The sequence below is a fragment of the Nasonia vitripennis genome, chromosome 1, assembly GCF_009193385.2.
Source record: "Nasonia vitripennis strain AsymCx chromosome 1, Nvit_psr_1.1, whole genome shotgun sequence".
NCBI lineage: Eukaryota > Metazoa > Arthropoda > Insecta > Hymenoptera > Pteromalidae > Nasonia > Nasonia vitripennis.
In genome coordinates this window covers 23,846,477-23,862,772 of record NC_045757.1, presented here as the reverse complement: position 1 = coordinate 23,862,772, position 16,296 = coordinate 23,846,477, and the positions used below count along the sequence as shown (strand labels likewise).

General features: G+C 36.8%; 1 protein-coding gene and 2 long non-coding RNA genes across 3 annotated transcripts in view; 1 reads left to right on the top strand and 2 right to left on the bottom strand.

The window, feature by feature from the left end:
• Positions 1–671: 671 nt before the first annotated feature.
• On the bottom strand, positions 672–3,634 carry LOC116738526. The gene is made up of 3 exons (XR_004344681.1): positions 2,718–3,634; positions 1,108–2,529; positions 672–956 (listed from the first exon to the last, which is right to left on the bottom strand). It is a non-coding gene; the product is annotated as an uncharacterized LOC116738526 (long non-coding RNA).
• An 845-nt stretch (positions 3,635–4,479) lies between these two features.
• LOC100115031 (Krueppel-like factor 7) overlaps positions 4,480–16,296 on the bottom strand; it is a 378,332-nt gene continuing 366,515 nt past the window's right edge. The window contains exon 7 of the mRNA XM_008215036.4: positions 4,480–10,660. Within this exon, the coding sequence (XP_008213258.1) occupies positions 10,488–10,660 (173 nt within the window). The 3' untranslated portion in view covers positions 4,480–10,487. The remainder of the gene's footprint in view (positions 10,661–16,296) is intronic.
• LOC116415850 lies at positions 13,437–15,645 on the top strand. The gene is made up of 3 exons (XR_004226405.2): positions 13,437–13,474; positions 13,555–15,415; positions 15,491–15,645. It is a non-coding gene; the product is annotated as an uncharacterized LOC116415850 (long non-coding RNA).

Genomic DNA, 16,296 nt, shown 5'->3' with positions numbered 1-16,296 from the left:
TTAAAAAATGTATGAAAATATTCAGTACTTACCGAAATCTGACCATCCGAAGGCTGTCACTTGATAGATACAAGCTATTAATACCACAAAGAGCAACGAGAATGATAACTTCGACATTTTAAAGAAAATGTATTATCGGAATCTTATAAGCAGGTTTCACTTTTGACAAATAACTAAGCTCTGAGAGATACTAAGACGAGTATTTATACGCGATTCTTATCTTGCATAAATTTATCTCGGAGAATGCTCAAATGTTCTTTTACGTAATTACCCAATAATAAGACAATTCACCGTCATTGACTTGGAAATACCCGCAAGAAGAGTATCAAGGATGCGGGCGCTGTATTTTCGTTAAATTGTATAATAATTATACTTATTTCAATCTCTGTAACAGACCTTTTGACCTTTCTTATTGATGCAAACTGTACATTTCTAAATTATAATGATTTGAATTTTATAAAAATCATATAATCACAAATAAAAAATACGTTATATATTATAAGCACAAAAATCAGTTATTAGTATACATATTACTTTCAATAGCTTAGTATTATATGTATAACAGAAATTAATTCCATTATAGTTAGTGCTTCGTCAAGGACGACGTTGTAAACAGTATGAAAAGGACCTTACAAAAAATAATTTTCTCGTGCATAATTAATTTTCAGCAATTTTTTTACAAAATTTCATTTTATTAAATTATTATCATTTGACATTACATTAACTAAACATAAATGTATGAACTAGTAAACATTATTTTTACTACATTCATTTTTGCCAAAAATCTTCAGGTGGATCAACAGAAACGTATACTTTTCCTTCCTCGTCATAACACTCCATTTGATTACAGGCAATAGCTGGAATCCATGTGCCATTGTCATCTTTCTCATTATGAGCACAAAAACATTCATTACAACCGTCGTTGTAAGTTCGTCCCACAATACATTGTTTACCCACTATAAATAATATCATTGAATACTAATTTGTTTCTTATGCGCTTTTAAATAAAATGCAGAGTATGATAACGACTTTCCAGTCTTTCCTTTATTTGAAATAAGAAAGATAAGAAAAAAGAAACGAACAAAATTTAAATATTTTAGTACAAACCAAATTCTGAGTATTCGTAAGCAGTTACGATATAAATACAGAAAATGTGCATTACGCAAAGAAACGAGTATGATAGTTTCAGCGACATTTTGTAAAAATTATAGAACTCGTAAAAGATCTGCTGTGTATTGCTTTCAACGAGTAACTAACTTGTAGTGGATTCCTCGAGAATACTTCTGCGCGATGTTAGTTGCGTGTTATCTACAGAATATAAATATATTCTAAGAGATATTCTACGTATTTACATCTGCTTGTATACTTACGAGTAGATAATTTTTTTCTTACATTTGGAGGGAAAACCAGTATAGCTTTATTGCTTACTAGAGGAAAATGTTGCATAATAATCACGTCATTGGCATGTTTCGATAACGAATTAAATTAAATTATGGTTGCTGCTCTATTACTTGGGATGATGACGAGGACATGTAAATGTACATTAGGCAGATGCGTCATCAACAAAAGCAGTTCATATGAAATACATGTGATCCATTTACAATGGCAGATGATGTTTTTAGAAAGCACAACAGAATGCCTCCTGCAATTGCTTTTCAGCTCTGGAACAGAGCTGACAAAAGGTCGAAGGGTGATACGGATATGCTTTTCAGGAGCCCTAGCCCAACCAAGAAACCAACTACCAAATGCTCGGAGCAGCATCGTTCCTGATCATCTTCCTCAGGCGACATAGTTTGGCCAGAAAGGTCTTCTCGGAGCGCTGAAGTCGACTGAGAGATGAACTGACTCTCCTTTGGGAGATTTCTTTCAACTCGAGAGGTACTTATAAGTGCCAGTCAAAAACTGTTTTGTTCTAGTAATTAATATCGCTCTAGTGATCTATATGTATGTATGTACATACATTAAAACAAGTTTAATTTAGACTTAGCAACAGTGTTTTTAAAATGTTTGGTACAGAAGTAAGCTTTAAATTTTGATTAAAAATGTCAAGATTATGAATTCAAACATACGCAGAAGTTGCGCGTTGAAGAAAACGGCCAATCGAAGAACGAATCGAATGATTAATTAATTACCTTGTCTTTTTTAGGGAAGGAATTTTTTTTATGTGAAAATTTTTATTGGTATGAAGAGAGAGGAAAGCAAGAAGGGTTAAGGAGAGGGCAAAATTGTAATCGAAAAATCAAAATAATATTGTAGTTGAATCGTATTATGCCATTTTAAAAAAAATATATCTTTATAAAATATTGCAAAAATGATGAATGAAGTACTTTTTATTTGAAGCGAATTATGACTGCCAGAAATCCTCAGATGGGACGACTGGAGTGTATGGTTTTTCATCAGTGTAACACATTTTACGGGTGCACTGAATAATTGGCCTCCACGCACCATTGTTATTTTGTAAATTATTGGCACATACACACTCGTTGCAACCATCAGAATAAAATTTGTTCAATACACACTGTTTGCTGTCTGTAAATGAAACAAATTATGCCAATTCAATCAATGTAAAAAGTTATACAATGATTTCTTTATAGTAATCAAAATCTATTATAGATTCGTGCGAGTTAAGAAGATAATCTAGGTACACGGTAGAATGTTAATCTAACACACGACTTCGTCTAAAGGTTCTAAAAATGTTTCAAATCTTGATTACATACCAAAATCTGACCATTCAAAGGCTGTCACTTGATAGATGCAAAGTATCAGTGCTACAAAAAGCAATGAGCATCGTAACTTTGTCATTATTCGAAAATGTAATATAAATGGAATCTTAAGTTATCCAAAGTGCTCCACTTTTAACAAACAACTGAGCTGCAAGAGACACTAAAACGAGTATTTATACGCGGTTCTTCGATTATATGAATTCATCTCTGAGAATATTAAAATGTAACTTTTTTTATGCTATATGCACGAGACTTGATTTCACAAACGCCGCGTCGATAAAGCGTGTAACATAATTTAAGCCTACTTTGACGGCGCTTTTTTGACCTATCTGCACGAATTATTCCTTTATTTTTTTGAGTCTCTGACAATTTCCCTTTTTTTTTAATTAGTCCCAAAAATGGGGTGGAGGATTTTTGCGATGGTATCTGCTGCACTGATGTTTAGTCTGGCATGTAATGGTTGGCTTCCAGTCTATCTTGGTTTCTTTCGTATTGCCGTCACGCGTGCATAGATTACAACCATCAAAATATTCTGCGCCTACTATGCATTTACGGCTTTCTATGAAGATATCATTGAAAATAACAGTTACATTTATATTATGTACGAGAAGTATAAAGGTGATTTAAAACAAAATTTACGAACCCGCTAATGCGTACAAACTGCATATGATCATGAAGGCTAGTATCAAAACGGAAAATTTTGCGGATGCCATGTTGAAAGTACTATTCTGCAATGTAAAATGAATCTAGGTGTAAAAAACAGGCTACCGTTAAAACGTAGGTTATTACTTGAGCGACAGTCGTACCTCATGCACTGGTACATCGAGAGGTTTATTTTTCTATCACGAATTTAATCGTAATCGTGGTTGGAATGTATAGTATATGAAAAAATATTTAAAAACTGAAGATAGATTCACGTTGAATTAAATAAAAATTTGGTATTAAAATATTGCAGTTGGAATATTGATTATTTTATAAAGCGTAAGAGTTAGTTATGAATATTATTCAATAAATTTGTAATTGATTCTGGAAAATTGGTTGTGATTTCGAATGATACGTGATAAAATAAAAAAAAATTGAACCTTGGACGATAAATAAGCTATATCGCTTATTTGGAGTTTCAGAAAAAAAAATGTAATAACACGAGTTTTTGTTTTAATAATTATAATCTAGATAATGAACGTACGTATACGAGATTACTGTATCAATTGAAGTGCAATGGGATAATGGAAAATGTGTACGAAAAGAAAGCACAAAGAAATTGATCTTTTTATATGAATTTAATTGTCATAACCCTGCCAAATACATTAATAATATTAATAATAAACATAATAGTACCAATGATAGCAGTAAGGATAATGATATTCATAATATTACCTAAAATATGTAACCGTCGATATTTCCTTTATCTTCGCAATAAAAGTGAAGCCATTTGTTCTTATAGTTGTAGTAAACATGCGTCGATATATAATAATATCTGTCTAGATGCCCGATACATTTATTACTAAAAATACGAATTATTATACAACTTATACTAGATATATTAAAATCCTCATCATTTTCTCGACAGGAAAAAGAAACTATAGGAATATATAGTCCTCCTCGCTGATGGGCGCGTCTACCGTATGAATCTGCTAACCCAGTATTGTGCGGATATCGAACCCCATGGAAAAAAAAAACAAACTCTTCGCGTCGGTCTCATTGCCAACCTGTGTGTAACACGTACATTTACGTACATTTTTTTAATATATATATATATATATATATATATATATATATATATATATATATAAAATATATATAAACATAACTATGCTTCTTTTTGTCGTTGAATTGTCAATGTACATAACTCTGCCCTAATTGCAAAACCAATAGTCAATATAAATAAATATATGATCGAATTCGCAATGTTGCTGCGAAGTGTCTCCTCGAGGCACTTTTTTCCTTTGCTCTCGAGGGTCTATGATTTGTCCGTTGAGATCTGACGCAGAGCGTGACTAGCTCGAGCGCCGAAACGACGCAGAATGACTCGAGGTCGTATATTTATTGATCATCACACTTTTGCGTCAGACCCCAATGGTATACGATTTGTTCATAAAAAAACGCATTTTTCTCTACCCGCAATAACGAAGTTTCCCCCTATTATAATATGTACGTGTAATTCGCTCGCATATAAAAGTTAGAAGATCGAGACGCGGATGCAGTGTGGAGAGGAAGAAATCAAAGTAAGTGTACAGATATGACAGAGAGAAGATATTGCTGCATGTAGATATATGTAACTGTATAACTTAGTAAGTAAAACAAGAAAAAAAAGTAATAGAGTTTTTGCGGAGTAATGCCATTGCTGTTTATACAGTACGTTTGCGATAAGACTTTATCGGTCTTTATAATAATTATACGCGACGTTATATAAATTTACAATACACCCTTCTTAACCTTTAATAGTTGTGTAGACGCGCAAGTTCCAGCTGTGTCAATCGAGCACTTTGATTTTGCAGCTTGTTCCTCTGATGCTTCAATCATAAGAAAGCATTGATTTTGCGCGACGGGTCGAAAGGGAAGGAAAAGATTTCACTGCAAAAAAACAGTCTCGAGTAGCACACAACAACAGTATAGAACGTCTGGCGCAGCTTGCGATACATAAATCCGTACGAGATCCGAGAGAATTACTGGCCCCCATTGGTTATATTTATATCTGTGAAAATTATATACATTGTTGCGTATTCAGGCAATCTACTGAAAAACTTCTCGTCGTTGCTCGATGGAGATACAGGGAAAAAATCTACCCATCGCTTGCGTTTATCTTCTTTTTTTTTGTTTACACGTATACGCTACTATACGCATTTCCATTTCATTTAAATTGCTATTTAAAAAAATCTTATATTCTTTATACGCGTGATCGAGCGATGCACGACTTATTGCTTTTCGTTTATCTCTGTCTGCGTCTTCGTTATATGTTTATATGTATACCTTCTAGCGAAAATTGTTAAGCTCGGCCCGTCGCTTTCAAGGTCTTTGTCTAACGTTATCGTAACAGTTTATCGAATTACTATTTAGCTGCTGCAAAATGCCTGTCGGGTGTGCATCCGTGTGCGAGGATTCTTTTGTGCATTACTGGTGATGGCAAAGCGTATTATGCCTTTAAGTGTATTATCATACGATTGAGCTACGTTAAATAATCCTTATCGGTTCGGAATTTGTACAGTAACGAGTTTACTTTGGCCAAAGATATAATATACCGGCTGGTAAATTTTGTTATTGTTTGTTGTTATATAGTTTCGAATGAATTTGGCACGAGATCCTTAAACTCAAAGTGTATCCATAACGCGTAAATCGAGCCTATTGCAAAACATACAAGTTTGATATTCTTATTAGTGAGAATTATAGTGTAGTTGACGTCATTTTAGTCAAAGGAAATTCATGCGATCGCGTTTGGTGAAGTGAGCACCATTGGTTCTTTATAGCACCGCGTGGTATAGATAAATGATATTTTCGACGTTAATTTTAACGATTTCTAATTGAAATTTATTGCCAAACATTTTGCTATTATATCATACAATGTGCGTTTTTAATTTTTTGTTTTGCCTTTATATAGATTCAACTTGTCAAGAGATCCAAAACTTTATTGCTGATTGTTAATTTTTGACGAGTACACAATCGCGATACTAGCTCGTTAATCTCGTTTATTAAGGCACTGAGATGCATTGTTTCTAAAGTTTTCGTTAATAAAATTACGAACTGACCCCGGTAGAATAGTTAACGCGTTTTTGGATCCTAGATGGTCGATTATAATTTTATGATAATTGAATACTCCGTGAGAACATGTTCTATATTGTACTAATGTTTTGACTCAATGATTGGCTCTGCAATTAATAAAAATAAATGTTTAAAGTTAAAGAATTAGTTTTTGGTCACATGTTAACCAACAAAAATCGTTAATTTTTTACTAGGATGCGCGATTTTACGCTACCCATAAATCTTATTTAAAATGCTTTTATTCAATTCGATAACCGCGCACGTTCACCAACAAAAAGAGTCAATTTTCTAGCAGGGAATCAATCTCTCTGATTACTCTACCACATCTTCTAAATTCTCGTGGCTCGAATCATCCACGAACGTAAGTAAGAGAGTTATAAAACGCGCGTGTAATTTCCAAGTTAGCGAGCATGAGCGATATATCGCAAGCGGTTCCCGCCAAGAAGCGATGCAGCAACGGTATCGGTCATCAAGGGGCGCACGTATAAGCGACTTGGGTGGCGAGAGTCACGTCAATTTCCCGATTGAATTTCACAATGCACTTTGGCGTCCGATAATGCGCTAATAGCCCGCGGGCGCGAAAACTCCGATGTGGTGGGGTTAATCGATCTAGAAATGAGCGGTTGCGTGAGAGCCTGTAAAAGCATGATGCTATTCGTGTCAGGTAGATTTTCGCTGGAGTTCAGAAGATTGTGGTTTTCGTATACGTTAGGAACCGAAGACTTATTTTTCTTGCAAGTTTAAATTTTAGGTTGCAATCAAGCTATAGTGTTACAGGCGATACGTTTTCAAGCAATCATTTTCGTATTATTTATATCGTATAGAAGATTCGAACAAATTTTACGAGTGATTATTAAGATTAATTATTATCAAATGCATAATACGATTATGAAATTCTCAAATTTTCTTAATCGAAAAATATGCGATGATTTATTGTGCTGAATTTTAGATCGTAAATCACAGTAAAATTAATCTTTTAACAATTCGACTGCGAATATAATGTTCACTAATTTATACATATACGCGCTTTTTATCGTTATTTATTTACAAGAGAGATTAAAATTTAATGCATTTTATGAGTGTATAACGTTAAATCGGTATTTCAATACTACATCGCAAGTGTAACGCGCTCTAAGTTCATAATTCACTAACAGTATAATAATATATAGTTCCCCTGTAATTTTTTCATTATTATATCGCCTATAAGAAGTGCGCGCATCACCGACAAAAGTCAAACGGGAATAGAGTTTTAGAAACAAAGTGGCTCGCCTTCGTTATCTGACAAACATTTCAAACCTCGCACGCGTAATTCATAATGTAAGGCACTATTATGAACTTAAGGCCTAAATACGCGAAATCGTGTTGTGTGTCTGTGTGTGTGTGTGTTTTTTCCCACACCATTCTCCTTAAAGGCACTAAAAATATCTATTCAGTATATAAATCACGTTTAGAAAAAAGACGCAATTCAGTAACGTGTTTCCTCTGTAGCGCACGACCTGTCGAGAGTTTTCAAACGCATAATATTCTAAGATACAACATTGCTTTTACGCTCACCGCGTTAACTGGCGTGGGGTTATGCATTATAGATATACTGGCATCTCGTTATCAAGGATTTGCGGAATCAGCATAAGAGTAGCTTGTTTCTAATGCGCTGAATGTACAATAGTTGCGAAGCGGTAAAGCTTTGTTGAATGGAAACGAAAGTGTGTATGGAGTGTCGAATCGAGATTGGAAATTTATTCCTGAATCGACGAATCGATTAAATTTTTATACAGCCAACGATTCAAACTTTACAACCAAACTTTAGTAATATTTCAATCTTCCAATGAAAAAATTTTCATACAAAAATATATGTTTTCGATTCGTCGATTTTTTTTTAATAACAACTTCAAACATTACATATCCCTATAAGTATAACGCATCCTAAAAGTAATCCAGCGGTGGATATGGGTTACAATGGTTTCGCACATTCTTCAGCTCTGTTTAGTCGGGACAGCGTAAGAATCGATAATCAAGCACCTTATAGTCATTTTTACAGATAGTTTAGCGGTGAATCGAGCTATATTCTCTCGCTAAGAACGTTTGCTCGAAAAATTGAACGGAGTGACGCTATAATGAGTTACATCGTCCTACGACAGTGAAATGTTCCATAGTACGATGCACGTGGGTAATACTGGCTTCTCGTAATAACATATAACATTACTTCGATATTCACAAGTTTAATAGTTTAACTTTTTTCTAAATAATCCTTCTCACGAAATCGGCTTTGATGTGCTAACTAAATTCTGATATACAAACATTTCAATTTGTAATGCAACCGCATTTATTGGTTGTAATTTCAACTAGTAGTACATCAAAGTATATTCTCGTTCGCTTTATATACTCTTCTACTATTTATTTTATAAATTAATTATTATTCGCATCATCGAGTCGACGGCTGATTGTCCTTCTCTAAACGCGAAATTCTTTTGTGCAGCACGTGAAACATACACATGTGTACACACACATTGCAAATGAAATCGCCCCTATACAAAGTTTTTCTTCACTCGTCTTTTGCTGTTTTTTTAATATTCTATTATTATACTCAAACTCGTACAAACGCTCGTGATCACGATCATTCGGATAGTTTTTTTATATTTTGTTTAACTGAGCATGCTAAGTCCCAAGCTCCGTCACCGGAGTTCCTATATAATTCGCATTTACCTATATATACTTATAATATATATATAAATCTTATATCCACGATATTTTTTTATACTTTTATATATATATATATATATATATATATATATATATATATATATATATATATATATAATATAATATATTCTCCCATTATTCAATAATATTTCACTAAGGAATAGATAACTTACAACTAAAACTTCTAGGCGCTTACTGGCTCTAAGTTCATCTTCACAATTGTTTTCTTTACTTGCGTATGTGTGTGTATAATATAATATAATATAATGTAATGTAATATAGAAATAAAAATGATGTGTTTGCTCTAGACTAGTTGAGCTGGCCCTTATATTGCGACGTAATTAAATTAGGAATTGGAATTTTTTTCATCAAAGTGAAATTGGCTAGGAAAAAGAAAACAGAAAAACAATAAAATTAATAATAATAATAATAATAATAATGCTCTTTTCCTTAAATTCGCTCCGTCTATATAGCTGAACCTGCAGCGCTTTGTTTCTCGTTATACATTTCGTTGCATTACACGACCGGTGAAGGAGACGCAAAAGAGAAAGACTCTCCTCCCGTGTCCTTTTATACAGCTTCAATTTTCCTAAATAAATTTTTTTTCTTTCACATCGACGCTCTCTCGAATTCGTATACTTCAGGTAACGCTCACTATAACAAGCTTTTTTCTTTTTTTTTCTTTTAGGCCGAAAATTCTTACTAATACACACATTTTCGAATGCTGCGTCAACGCATCGCCATACACGTCTCGTAAAAATTTTAATTCCTAAATTCGTCCTCAAGTGGTCCAGAGTTGTGTCGTTATATACACACACATATATATATATTTATTTATATACAGAAGAAATTCGTCGCAAGAGTGTGTGCATATACATGCCATACATTGTATACACGCGGTAGTAGATCCTTTAATAAAAAGCAGCTACGAGGAAAAAACAAATACCATCTCGTCTCGCGCGCGCATAAATCACAAAATTCCCCGAAACCTTATAACTGCAGTACAATATCCTATATACTCATGATCTGTACGTGGATGGGTGTGTGCGTGTGTGTGCGTGTGTATGTGAGTTTGTGTGTAACAGCAAAACCGACCACTTGAATTGAACTAAAAAAAAAATTGTTACTCCCCTTTGTACAGATTCACGATCGACTTCGTCTCTCGTATGTGTGTATGTGTGTGCATGTCCTCTACTCAACTTCAGGTCCCGTATGTATATATTATTATACTCGATGTCTAGCGGCTGTGCGAGCTCTTTTTCTTCTTTCGGCTCGTCCTGTGCGGCAACAGCGGCATGACGTCGTCGATCAGTGCCTCTTCATGTGCAGCGAGAGATGGTCGCTGCGCGAGAACGAGCGCTGGCAGAGATGGCACTTGAACGGCTTCTGGCCGGTGTGCTTGCGGTAGTGCCGCGTCAGCTCGTCCGAGCGGGCGAACTTCCACGAGCAGCCCTCCCATGTGCACTGGTACGGCTTCTCACCTGCGAACAGAAAATTGGATTTTTTTATTTATACCTATATCGCGTTGATTTGTGATAGGGGTCTGTTTGGGATCTGTTTTATCGACGGCTGATGCTGCGGGGATCCTGATTGTGCTTGGAATGCGTTAAAAACTCGATAATCAACTGTTTATTTATTTACAAATTGAAGTTACTGCACGAGAAAACAAGCACGAATAAACCGCGGGGTCGTTCCCTCAATTCGTCGCTAGCAAATCAAAAGACGCACCTCGAAAGCAGCTCGTCACGCTCCTCGATCTACCGTATCATACCCCTCATCTCGTCGTCGCATTTGTTTTCTTCGCCGTTTTCTCTATACACATATAGCCAGTGGCCCTCGCAGAGCGTCGACGAATGACGAGCCGAGGGGACTATCACTTCGACATCTTGCTGTCGGCAATTTCCGAGAGGCAAGTGTGTCGTCGTCGTGTCATCTCGCTGCCTCGACTCGAGTCGTTAAATACGATGGCGATACCGGCACGATATGACGAGATCAGCCGATCGACGGCTACTACAGTCTTGATATACGTTATTGAGCCAAGCGATTTATACATATGGGAAACTAATAAGATTCGAAAGAGGGTATGGTGATGTTCGATGTTTTGAAAGGAAGCCTCCGATGGTAATTCAAGAATCGTTGTTTTTTCTCATAAAAACAATGCAAATCGATAAATTATGTTTTCTTAGATTTAATTGAAGTAACTTGCAAAAATGTAAACAAAGGGTACGGAATTCTTTCCCACTGAAATAAACAAGCCCAAAAGACCTGGGGGAGCCATACACGCCTCAGGAGTAACAGTCGGCTAGCTTTGGACATGAGAACTACCCAAGAGAAGCTAGCAGTTTCTCGCTCCTCTAAGTCTCCAAAGCTACAAAGAGCAAGCTCGCACGAAGCGCAAACAAAACCCCGCTCTTCTTTTGAAAAATCACGGTAAAATAAGAGAACAGACTATCCCTTCTCGGGAGATGGATGCGCAAAGTCCAGCTGATCTCACGATCTTCTACGCATACTCCTCACACACACACGCACACACGCACACACACATACAAACGAGCAGAGGATATATCGAGCGTCGGCTTCACACCCAATTATTGCGCGCACCTACAGCTTCGTTACGGAGGGAGTAGGGACTGTAGGGAGATGGAGATTGATAGGGAAAGTGAAGCTCGAAGAAGAGGTGGACGTGCGGGTCTTATCGGGGCCTTGGACGCAGCCGAAGAGGATCGACAGCTGTCGTGCGCGACTTGGTCTGAGGGAAGGGAGGATCAAGGCATCGGGAGATGAACTGCGGTTTGTTTGGCGATTTCGGTTTAGTCGTATTGTGTGAACGAAGGAGAACGACTGCAGGTGCTCTCGATATGCGCTCGTCGAGCCGATTAATTTTACCCTGTTATTTTTTTCAAAAACTTCTGATGTTGACTTTACATTATATAGGTAAAGTCGTGTCCATCAGACCAACATGCTTGCGTCAATCTTCCGGTTCGAGGTCGCCTAAAGCAACACCTGTAGAAGAATTTTGAAAATCTCCCTCCCTCGACCCAACAACCTCCTCAACTGAACCCTGCAGCACAGCATATCGTCCTCAACGATCTCGGCGGTCCGATAAAAGGCGCCCACTCGGTCGTCGTGCTGCATTCGCCTCCCTGAGAGATCGGGCCTGTATACAGGCTAAAATAAAAATGTCCTCCACAGCGCGTATCGATCAATCGACCGGCTATACAGACGAGATGTGTCGCTCAACCCAAGGCTTATCCGCGACGAGGACCATTATGCCCAGCGTAATGAGAGCAGAGAATCGCGCGCCTTTTCTCCCGATCCCTATATACTTCGAGGGCGAAAGTGATCCGAGCTCACGCGAGCTGCAGCAGTTCGTCTTCGTCGCGCGCGGGCGCGCTTGGGTCCGGCAATCGCGTTGTCATCGCGAGCAAGTCCTCGTGTATGGGAGATCGAGTTAGACTGAGCTCTGATGGCCATGGGTCTGTGGGAAACTGCTGGATTTTTCTCAAGAAGAGGAAATATTGCGATTTTCATAGCATTTTGGAAATCGAGAAAGGAATAAAATCGCATTAAGTAAAGTAAAAAGATCGAGGTTTCAGTTACACACACACACACACACAATATATATATATATATATATATATATAAAGGGAAGCCGCGGCCAATCGTTTAAGCTTTATCTAGGGATGCATCGATCTCGTTCGTGAAAGGGAGACAATGCGGCAATCGGCCGCGATTGACGGGAAAAGGGGCAGGGACGCGGCCGATCAATGAGAACCGATCGGGCTCGGGATTTTGTTTATTGCACAATTAAGGCTGAGGCAAAAGCTCATAGGTTCTTGTTCCTACAAAAATCACGTGTGGCGTTTCATAAACGGTTGATGGTCAAAGAATTCGTAAGTAAATGTAATGTGGATATAAGTATGTATAAAGAAAGATTGATGGAACCAATGCATTGAATTTCAAAATAAAATAAAATTAGCTTGAGAATAATTTTTTTTATGTGAGATTGCAAAATTAAGTATTTTTGGCACATTTTTTAAAATTTAATATATTATTCATACATTAAGTGATTTTTTTTGCATATTTGATTATATTTCTATTATTCAAAACGTTATTTCGTCATGCTGCTGTAGAATACGGATGAATCGAGATAATTCAGATTTTTTTTACTATACTTAGATAAAAATGAAGACAGCCGAGCCGACTATTATCATTTATGTATATAAGAACGATAGCTTTCTTTCTCGTTTGCGGCTCAGTTCTTCTTAAACTCCGATAGAGATACATTGCAAAAAGTAAGTAATGTCTCAGCTGTGCTTCATAATTTTCGTTAAAAAAGTGCAATATTACAATATACATCATTTATTCGTTACAGGTACGCAGATTTAGAGATCAATTAAAAATGGCATTCAACATCCACAAAACTTTACATTAAATACTTATCATTGCACTTTTTGTTTTGGTGTATACTTGCAATGGCTGCCAGACTGGTCAGGAGGCAGTCGCACGATATTTCTCAAGAAACTATACTTTACCCAGTGTACCAAGAAAATTAAAATTGTATACGATGCACTTGCCATGGTCTAATGAAACAGATAACGATGCGTTCCTTTACGGAGGCTGCAACCGCTTGGATCCAGAATTATATTATTACACTAAAATATGTATACCAACGAAATATACATCAGTTAGCGAATAGAAAGCAATAGTATGAAATAGAAATGTAAAAAGTATGTTATGATAAGTAGATAGAAAAGTTATACATTTTTGTAAAATAAACTTTGGTTTTTGATCGTTTACGTGAATATTTTATTATTTATCATCATTTGCAAAGAATTATCACTTTTGATTCGGCTCAAGTTACCAGTCAGCACTACTATCTACATTGGTGTTCGTTTCAAGATTATACTGAAACATATTTTTTTAGGTACTTTGCCATTTTACTCATATATTCTATGTTTGTATATTATATAATTTTGTTAAAAGTCTATTGTTTTTCATTTTACAGTTTTAGTATGTACAGTTCTAGTTTTCGAGTATAGGTACTCAGAACTCGAAGGGAAAAAGGAGGGAGAGCAAAAAATTCTACACCGATCGTTTGTTTCTGTCGGCCTGTAAACTTTATTTAAACAAATAGTTGTGCGTGATCAAGTGCATTTAATTGTATCCCACGTCTGGTGGTTACTCGTCGAAGTTCACCTCCTCGTGTTCATCCGTAGTTCATTCTTTATCGGCATGCTCAGCTTTACTGCCAGAACCACTCTGGTGGCTCAGGATCGACGTGTCCGGGTGGGCAGTCGTGATCAGGACAGTGGATCTTGGTGTCGGTATTCGCAGCGCCCGGCTCGCGTCTCACGCACGCGCACAGCGTGCAGCCCGTGAAGTACGCTCTACCGAAATGGCATTTTCTCTCCTCTGCAATTTTTAGTTTGTTCAGTTCAAGTTTATCGATTTTCCATCTGATACGATTCGTCTAATGAGCGAATTTGAAAAATGTACATGTCTTTATTTAAATCTGCGTTTGAAATACATTTAAATTGCGATATTTGGCTTGTATGCTGTTGCGTGGAAACTACAAAACAAGATTCTGAAATCGTACGTCAAATTAAATATTTAAATTATCGCTTAATATCACGCACATTTTTAGAAATTCAGTTTTGTTTTGTACTGAATTTAAATAAGAATATACAAGAAGGTATTTTCAAACCTGCTTCTATCACAAGAGCGGTAGACAACAGTATCGCCAGCAGAAACAAACTGGAATACTTGCAGTTCATACTTAATCTATTCACTGTAAGTTGGTAAGTGTAAATTCCTCGCGAGCCAGTGTAATATCGTCTTGATCAAAGCGAGTCCAGGTGCCGACTGACTTGTGATTGCAGGTCACATCAGTTTTATATGACGTGCAATTATTTCGACTTGCTTCAGGTCCGATATTTGCTTTTCATTCCGTAAAGTCACCATTACTAAAAACTGGCATTTTCGCACCGGCATCATGTGTCGCCTTGAGTTAATTCGAGTGTGTTACGCTTGTGTCGCTGAAGAAGACGGAATTCTTGTTTATTAAGAGCGCCGAAGGGCGATAGTCATTGCCGTCGACTCACGAGCCACGAGGTAATCTCACGGATCCCGAATTTTCCTCTTGCATTTGTTTTGAAGGTGCGATTAGAAGTGAACGAGAATCGTGAGATGATTTTTCAAGACTTTGATGCATTTTTCGTTATCTTCGTCTTATGGTTTGAATACACTGATTCCATCTTTTTCAAAAATGTATCCTCATAGTCTATATTACAGATGTTTAAATGTTTCAGGAGCATCAACGATTGATCGTGTCAACAAAATGTATCTTAAGGATTTTTCCTGATAAGGACCACTATGGGTCATCGTAAGAATTCACTTGTGAAACATAAAATAAATTAAAAATAACAGTGAAACAGTTTCTAATAAAATTCAAAATAAAAATCAATCACACACCTAAACTAACATAACTCCAACAAATACCTCATAAATATTCAAACGAAACTGAAAAACAACTCATTGGTTACCTTCTAGTCGGAAACCGGTGCCGCATCATATCGATCTCGCGTGCAATTTTGACCGATCGTTCGATTAACCATCTGGTCGATACATCAAGCCCGGTTCATTACGCGATTATTAATGCGCTTTGATCTAATTTTTAAGCCGAGTCATTCATTTATAGAGAAGAGTCGGCGCCCGGCGCGCGATATCACACTGAGCTCTCGTCATTAGTACACACCGAGAGACGCGGCGCGCTGCGCCACTAAAATATTGCCCGGCGCAGGTTTGATTCCCGCGTGACGTGGAATTTTGAGTAATACTCGGGTATTAATATTATTAATTGGACGAGTTGAAAAATGCGTACAGACTTCAATCTTTTTTTTTCATAACGAAGTGCGTACAAGTCAAAACAAAAGCCTTTCGATGCTGATTTACGATCGGTGTATAAGTAAACCGCGTAAAAGTAAGCAAAAATGTAGCGACGCGTGTATAAAGCAGGCCGTTTAAGAAGCTATATGCGAGTGCAGGGTAGTTAAAGGTTTTATTACGCGCGACTGCACCTCGGTGGTCCGTCGATGAAATTTACTCGCGAGCGATA